At 44.5% G+C, this 8,882-nt stretch overlaps 1 protein-coding gene across 4 annotated transcripts in view; it reads left to right on the top strand.

Moving 5' to 3' along the window:
• Positions 1 to 759: 759 nt before the first annotated feature.
• LOC130071175 (A-kinase anchor protein 2) overlaps positions 760 to 8,882 on the top strand; it is a 112,542-nt gene continuing 104,419 nt past the window's right edge. For 2 of the 4 annotated variants that reach the window (XM_056235823.1, XM_056235822.1), the window contains exon 1: positions 760 to 967. In XM_056235823.1, coding sequence (XP_056091798.1) covers positions 927 to 967 — 41 coding nt within the window. In that variant the 5' untranslated portion in view covers positions 760 to 926. The remainder of the gene's footprint in view (positions 968 to 8,882) is intronic. The other 2 variants (XM_056235825.1, XM_056235824.1) reach the window with 2 other exon arrangements.

Here is an 8,882-nt window from a genome sequence, read left to right as displayed (position 1 = left end):
TTTTTTCTGAATTAATTTTAGATAACTATAATAACCTGGGTGGGGGTCATTTAAAATTCAGACCGTTTTAGTCAGCCTTTATTATTGTATTTTGTGAAAACAAATGGATTTTTCAGACACACATGTCCTGAAAGTGCCCCTGAATTGATGAAATTAAAGCACAATTTCCACAGACAGACAATCAAATACATTTAAAATAACAATAATATTATGTAAAGAATAAGTATAAAAATGTAATGTCATTGTGATAAAAAAAAAAAGACTGTTTTCAGAATGACATTTTTTATTGAAAATGGACAGAGAGATGTTTAAGACACTCTTTAGGTTTAGGGGTGAATTTTCATGGTTCACAACAAATCGTACATTTTCATACTAATCAGATTTATACTGATTAATACAAGTTGCCAACTCATACAATAAATACAAATTCTCATGAATCTGAGGTTTAAAGCTGCAGTATGGAAGTGTTTTTGGTTAAACGTGAAATATTAATAACCTGTATAATGTGAGCATGTCTTTTTACTGTATAGCACAGTGAAATGGATTAAATATGGAATCGTTAAATCTGACTCTTTCAGTGTGATACATCTGTTACACGACTTAGGACTTTACTGTAGATTTAATGACAAATTGCTAATTAGATCTACTGTAATATTACATTCTTAAATTAAAGTTAAAAGAGAAGTCTGTCCTCTACCAATAAAATCAGACGTTAAACAAATGTGACCCTCCCTCCTGTCTCTCTCTCTCTCTCTCTCTCTCTCTCATCCTGCAGGCTAGACAGAGCGGAAGCAAGCTGCAAGCATCCAGCATCCATCTGAAATCTCAGGAAAAGCTGGAGAAGATCCATCATTCCCAAGGTGAAGCTGGTAACAGCAGCAGAGAGAAGACGAGGAAAGGAGGAGGAAGAGGGAGAAGACGCGGCCATGATGGGCACACCTCTCCGGAGGAAAGACCCGGTATACGAGTGAGTTCTTCCATTTTTCCTCGCCCTCCCTCTGTAGGGTTGGACATCACGGACAGGTTGCCATAGCAACGGCAGCCAGGGAAGCAGGAGGATGATGATGATGATGATGCAGCTGCTGTCTGCAGTCATAGACTCCTCCTGAACAGCGCAAATGCATGTATTGTGTCACAGTGTCATTGGCAATGAAATTGTAAGAATGAATGAACATTCAGTATGATGAGTTCGGATTTAGATAATGTAGACTTTCTACTATCTTATCTTTTGGGGTGTTGGCCCTTATTCAATAGGAAATGGATGGACAATTAATGTCAGAGTTTTAAAATAATAGAACCTGGAATATTCTTAAAGTCATGACGTTGAAATTGCAGGCTCCAACCAATGGTGCATTTCCTGAAAGCATCGTTAGCCAACTATGGTCGCGAGTTCTGTCATTAGTAACATAGTTCAACGATTCAGTGTTTTCCCAAACCATTCTTTCTACGAACATTCACGAACAGTACTGCAGCTTTATGCCCGGTACACATTGTACGATTTTGGGCTGTCCCAGGTGAAAGATGGCCAATCGTGGCTCCTAAACGGTGGTCCTACATGTACTTCGCACAGTGAGAGAGGTTCAAAGACGGCCGTTGTCACGGTCTTGCGACCAAAGATAGTCTGCGATAATTTTCTGACAGTGTCATAAATTTAGCATGATCATCTCACAGTGTGTTTGCTACGACCTACGTCTACTGACTAGCGGATAAAACTGCAACATGAAATGGCGTATTGATCAACACGATATGGCGCTAAAATTTAAAACTAATTTCCTCAAGCTCCATTTGCTAAATATATCCCAAGTTGGACTCTTTTCCCAAGCCATGACTGCATCCATATTCTCCTCTTTCGCTTACTCCTTTGTTTTCAGCTCACATAAAAACCACAATTGCCAAAGTGTGATTCATCCTGCTCTATTTGTTTACCACTAGCACATGCTAATGACGTTTTATTCTTCTATATCTTGCATCATAGACTACAATTCAATAGTTATCATCATCGAACAGTCTAGATACATGTCGTACCCAAGTTTATTAGACCCATGTCGTACAGTGTGATTTGTAATGAAATCGAAACAGACAGGATAAAGCATGATGGATTCTTATTGGCTGTCAATGTTTGTATCGTTCATCAGCTGGGGGAAAAAAGTGATTCCGACGATATCGTTATTGTTATAGTTGTGTGGACTCTTTTGAGGTTCTTTCATATTAGGACGATTTTTAGATGTGTTTATAGTTATAGTTATTGTCCTTTTTGTGAACAAGCCTTAAGAGTATAAGAGGAAACCCACGATTGAATCAAATAATGCAAAGAACAGAGAACAAAAATTGCAAAGTAGTCCTCAGATGACATGTTCATTATTTACAGCAATAATCCTACAATAATTTCTTCTTGAACTGATTAATTAGCAGATGTTATTACATCATTAATGACAGTTCTACTGTATATTGTTGAACCAACATTGTTTTATTTAGTTTTTAGTTTTATTGATTTATATGGCTCATTTAATAGCGACTGAGTCGACCAAAGTGCGACATAAAAGTAAAATAAAAACAAATAAAGATCACACGTAGTAAAGTAGTCACAGTTCTGTTCAGTTTTAGTTTTCATGGACTTTGTTTGTTTTCATCAGTCATATGTGTTCCCTTTGCTCTAGTTTCTCGCCACTCATCAGTCTCTATGGACACTAACACTAATCGTTGTCTATTTAAATAAACCTTGTGTTATGTATTCATCATCTTCGTCTTCTGTGGATTTGAGCGTTACAGAAGTATTAAACAGCAAACTTACTCTAGCCCATAAGCCGTTTTAAAAAGCCAACTATGGCGACTTCTGCTTCTGAGAACCAGTTTCGTGAGGTCCATTGTTCGGCAAATTTCCGCTGGCGAAATCCAGTCATCCATGTGATCAGGAATTTCACTTGAAGACAAAAGTAATTTTGCATCAGGTTCAATTTGGTCATGTGGATTCACCATGTTGACTGACACAAAGCTCAGTATGAAACTTCCACCATTGACAACAGACAATTGGCTCTTTTTGACCCTTTTCACCAAAATTTTGCATATACATCCTAAGTTTTGTTGTAGACATTTTGAGCTAATAAAACATAATAATAATTGTCTATGTGTAGCTGTATTCAGTAAATAACCATGTAATTAATGGGTAAAGTACAGTCAACCAGTCATCAATCGTGAAAACAAAAGTAAACTCCTTCAGGGTGATACGAGACCTACAGTACTCGCTCTGCGGGGTTATTTTGATATTGATCAGCAGACTGTATATTAGTAATAAGCAATTACTTACAAATGATATTCAAAATGTAATGGACATTTTGGATCTCATTTGTAAGTAATTGCTTATTGATTGTGCCAGATCAGTGCCAACGTGTTCCCTTGAAAACAACTCCAATGTAACACAACAGCTAAAACTAGGCTATGGGCGAGTTTACAACTGTCATTCACGTTAAACTGTCTAAATTTACATTCAGGAATTTGCACAAACCACTAAAATTAGCAATTTATCTCGCTGTGGCTGTGTGACGGTGTTGCAGTCTCGTTCGAGAGTGCTGTCTTGATAATAAAGAAGGCCTGGAGCCATCTCACCAAAGAATGCCTTTGAGTTTGAACCGAGCACTTGTGTGACTGCAGCTGTCACATTCCAGACACATGCAAAATTAGCAGCAGTCACAGCACAGCAACTGGCGGCCTGTAGGATAAACACTACGGACAAATCCTCAGAGCTAAACACCACATTAATCTTATTTATAATGATATATATGTGACATATAGCAGTTGTGTTACCTGATATAGCAGCCCAATGAATGTCATTACATTAGATTAAACTTGAAGGTGCAGTAGGCGATTTCTGAGAAAGCGAATCAGACCGAGCAGCACAACACACTTGTAGCCAATCAGCAGTAGGGGGCGTGTCCAAACATGATGGGGCGGAGAGAGAGTGAGCCAATCAGCAGTAGGGGGCGTGTCCAAACATGATGGGGGAGGAGAGAAAGTGAGCTAATCAGCAGCAGGGGGTGTGTCCACACATGATGGGGGAGGAGAGAGAGTGAGCCAATCAGCAGTAGGGGGCGTGTCCACACATGATGGGGGAGGAGAGAAAGTGAGCTAATCAGCAGTAGGGGACGTGTCCACACATGATGGGGGAGGAGAGAGAGTGAGCCAATCAGCAGCAGGGGGTGTGTCCACACATGATGGGGGAGGAGAGAGAGTGAGCCAATCAGCAGCAGGGGGCGTGTCCACACATGATGGGGGAGGAGAGAGAGTGAGCCAATCAGCAGCAGGGGGCGTGTCTACACATGATGGGGAGGAGAGAGAGTGAAGAGAGACTGTAGAAAGAGAGATGGCTGAGAGACATTACAAAAGAGAAAAGGTCAGGGGAATATGGTCATGATCAGGCAAGAGCTTTAGAACCCGAGACGAAATTAGAAAAGCTTTCCAGGGCTGGAGAGACCTGAGCAGGAAGGCCTGAAAACGGATGTCGAGGTTCCGTTGTTTCTGCTCCATGCGTGGGTAATATTGGTTTTGAGTGTCATTGTTTGTTTGGAGCTGCTAGCCACTAATAACAGTGCTGCACACTGGTGGTGGTTGAGGAGAGATTCCCTGATATGATTGTAAAGCGCTTTGGGTGTACAGTGGTACATATGAAAGCGCTATATATAAATGCCTCCTTCAATAACGAACACTTGCTTGCATAAACTCTTTTGTACTGTATGTTCATTTTTTGTTCTTCTTTGTCATTCGTTCATGATCTACGCTTTATTTTTGATGAAGCATTATTTTGCTTCGCTTCAGCTATGATGAGGAGACATCCACTCTTGCATTGTGTTCGTGCATTTTGGGGGCGGTGCAATGAAGGGAGGAGTCAGTTTCAGATGTCAACAGGGTTTCTCATAAATCGCTTACTACACCTTTAAGTGGCATTTATTTGAAAGAAAACTGCAAAGCGCACTTTTCAAGTGGTTCACACTAGTCTACAAGAAATGTATTAGGTTTTAAATGATAAAACAACACATGTATTGTTTGAAATGAAAATAATACAATTATACAACCTAGATGCTGCCATCTTTGCTCAATTTTGAATTGCTTTTGTAACCAGTCACCTGAGTCGGCCCGTAAACGACATTTTCATGACGTAACTGCACACAACATGCATCGCTCTCCATTAAATTCCATTGTACACAGTGTTCCATTGAGATGAGTTGTAGATATAGACGAGTCTGATTATAGATCTCTTTGGGAGGTGCAGGAAAAGGACAGTACAACACTGACTGGATGATGGCACCACAAGTCTAAAGCAGCAGACTAGAAAGATATAAATTGAGACCTCCAAAAAAATCAAGGAATGGTCAAATATCTGCTTTACAATGAAATTATAATGTTAAAATGTTAATTCACTGAGAGTTAAGTATTATAATCCCAACTGACAGCACACTATTTAAACCGTTCAGAAGAAGCCAGACCAAGAGATGTGACAATCTCCAGAACAACTGCAGCCATAAACACAGAAAACAGCAGGCCACCGTTATCATTGCAGGAGACGGAGTTGGATGGGTAACTCGTTCTTGCTTTTGGAGAAACTACTCTCTCCCATTAACACCATTCCAACAAAGAATGTGTTTCCCCTTGGAAAACGTCTCAGGTTACGTATGTAACCCTGGTTCCCTGAGAGGGAACGAGACGCTGCGTTTGAGACGCGGTGGGAACGCTCTGCGTGATTGCGTCATGAAGCACGTGTAAAATCAGTCCAATGGAAGCCCGATACGTCATGGGTGACGTCATAGACCAGGAAACTATAAAGCACCCTTGAAAACAGACCGCGACAGCTTCTGAAAAAGTCTGAAACAAGTTATCAGGGCATGCAGGAAGTATGGCAGGCAAACGCAGCGTCTCGTTCCCTCTCAGGGAACCAGGGTTACATACGTAACCTGAGACGTTCCCTTTCAAGGGAACTTCGAGCTGCGTTTGAGACGCGGTGGGAACCCCATACCCACTACGCCATAGTGACAAATGCCCGTTCTGTGTGAAGTCCTTGCGCACACTAAGAAGCAAGCAACCTCGCCCCAGGAGTGGAGAGGTCAAGGTCATAAAACCTGACAAATGTATGTGGAGAGGACCAACCTGCCGCATTACAAATGTCAAGAAGGGAAACACCCGAAAGTAAGGCCGTAGAGGCCGCCATACTCCTTGTAGAATGGGCCCGTACAGCCATAGGTGAAGGCTGACCGGCCGCTTCATAAGCCAATGATATAGCCTCGACTATCCATTTGCTCATAACCTGTTTAGATGCAGGGCACCCTCTTCTGAGTGACCCAAAACATACAACTAACTGCTCTGACTTACGCCACAGGGCAGCTCTGTGAACGTAGGCATCCAATGCCCGAACTGGACATAACAGGTTCAGTTGTTCCTGATCTGGGGTATTAAAAGGTGGAGGATAAAAGGCCTGCAACACTACTGGGCCCCCAACATTAACTGGGACCTTAGGAATATAACCCGGTCTAAGGTATAGAAATGCTTTCACCATACCAGGTGCAAATTCCAGACATGACGGAGCAACCGACAGGGCATGCAAATCTCCAATTCTCTTGATAGATGAAATAGCAAGGAGAAATAAAGCTTTCAAAGTGAGGAATTTTTCTGAAACCTCTTCAATAGGCTCGAAGGGAGCCAGAGCCAGACCCTCAAGTACAATGGCTAAATCCCAAGCCGGTGCTCTAGAGTGCAGTGCAGGTCTCAACCTCAATGTACCACGGAGAAAACGAGTAATCAGAGGATCTCTCCCAAAAGAAGTACCCCCCAGAGGGGTATGATAGGCCAAAATAGCCGCCACATAAACTTTTAAGGTGGAAGGAGATAATCCAGCAGAGAAACGGTCTTGCAGAAAATCGAGAACTGAACCAACAGGGCAGTTAACAGGATCTAACTGACGCTCACCACACCAGGTGGAGAATAATTTCCATTTCAGTGCATACAGTCTTCTCGTGGAAGGAGCTCTGGAATGGAGAATGTCTCAACGACCTCAGTCGAGAGACTGGATTCTATGAGCCTGGCCCCCTCAGAGGCCAGGCCCACAGTTTCCACAACTCCGGTCGAGGGTGAAATATCGTGCCCCCTGCCTGGGACAGCAGGTCCCTCCTGAACGGAATCTCCATGGGAGAGCCGTCCAGAAGAGACAAAGTCCGAGAACCAAACTCGAGTCGGCCAGTATGGGGCTACTAGTAGCAGATGAGCCCCTTCCCGGCGAACCCTCTCCAGAACCTCCGGGAGCATAGATATCGGGGGAAATGCGTACAGGTGCAGCCTCGGCCACACCTGCACCATCGCATCCAGTCCGAGAAGAGCTGGCTGCGTGAGGGGGAACCATATAGAGCAATGCGTTGTACAAACGATGTGAAAGGTCGACTTGACTTTAGTTAGACCAAAGTTCTCCCTAAGAAGCTCCACCACCTCGGGGTGAAGTCTCCAATCCCCTGGGCCTCAGCCCCTGCCTCAACAGGATATCTGCTCTGATATACGAGACCATCAGTGTGTTGTCCGCCATTCGCCGAGCAACCACTCATGATCGCCCCCACTTGTGAGGGAAGCATCCGTCGATAGCAATATGCGTCGACAAGAAGCCCCCAACACTGGGCCTGGGCGAGGAACCAAGGTTCTTCCACATGACCGAAGCACGAAGGCATAGCCGCGTGACCTTGATCATGCGAAAACGTATTTCCCCTCGGAGAAAACCCCTTGGTCCTGAGCCACCACTGCAGGGGTCTCATGAACAGAAGGCCAAAAGTAATACGTTGGACGCAACTGCCATGAGACCCACCCGTCTGAAACTGTTTCACAGTGAGTGACTGGCCTAGATATACCCCATTACGGCTGTAAGAATTGCTACACCCAGAAAAGTGGTCCTCAGAGCACACTCTTCTTGGCGTTGAGAGGCAACCCCAACATCCTTAATGAGACAGAACGACATCTCGATGCCGAACTGCCATAAACTCAGATTGAGCTAGGAGCAACCAATCATTGATGTAGTATAATACGCGAATGCCCTGGAGTCTCAGAAGAGCCAGAGCTGCATCCACGCATACTGTAAAGGTGTGGGGTAATAAACCTAGGCCGAATGGAAGAACCCGATAATGGTATGCTTCGCCCCCGAAAGCAAACCTCGGGAACCTCCCTCATCCTCTTTCGGAAACAATGAAGTAATGGCTGTCTGCTGGGAGGAGGAACCCCTTCTACAGCTCCTTTTGCAGAAGTGACAGTACTTCCTGCTCCATAACCAAAGCCTGCTCGGGGTCCACCAATGAGAGGAGGGACCCCTAGAAATCTGGGCGAACGAGAACCGCTGAAACCCTTTTCTATAGTGTGCAGGACCCACTGAGAAATATGTGGCAGTAGTTTCCACGCTGCCAGAAATTTACTTGGGGAACCAGTCTCTCAAGACTGGCCTCTGGATTTGTTTGAACAGTCACTACGGCGCCCTGAAGCGGCGAACCGGCAGGGAACAACCGAACTGACCATTCTACGACCCTCCTCGGAGGATCGTATGGGGATGCTGACACCTCGGTGCCCTGAACGGCGAACCGGCAGGGAACAACCGAACTGGCAGCGCTGCGACCCTTCTCAGAGAGTCGCACCCCAGAGGAAAAACGATTTCTCAAAACCGTCCCTTGGTTGAACAGTCACTACGGTGCCCTGAAGCGGCGAACCGGCAGGGAACAACCGAACTGACCGCTCTACGATCCTCCTCGGAGGATCGTATGGGGACGCTGACACCTCGGTGCCCTGAACGGCGAACCGGCAGGGAACAACCGAACTGGCAGCGCTGCGACCCTCCTCAGAGAGTCGCACCCCAGAGGTCGCCGAGGAGAAAC

This window comes from Rhinichthys klamathensis, unplaced genomic scaffold (genome assembly GCF_029890125.1).
Source record: "Rhinichthys klamathensis goyatoka isolate OS25496 unplaced genomic scaffold, OSU_Roscu_1.1 h1tg000431l_1, whole genome shotgun sequence".
NCBI classification, from domain to species: Eukaryota; Metazoa; Chordata; class Actinopteri; order Cypriniformes; family Leuciscidae; genus Rhinichthys; species Rhinichthys klamathensis.
This window is presented reverse-complemented; position numbering and strand designations above follow the sequence as displayed.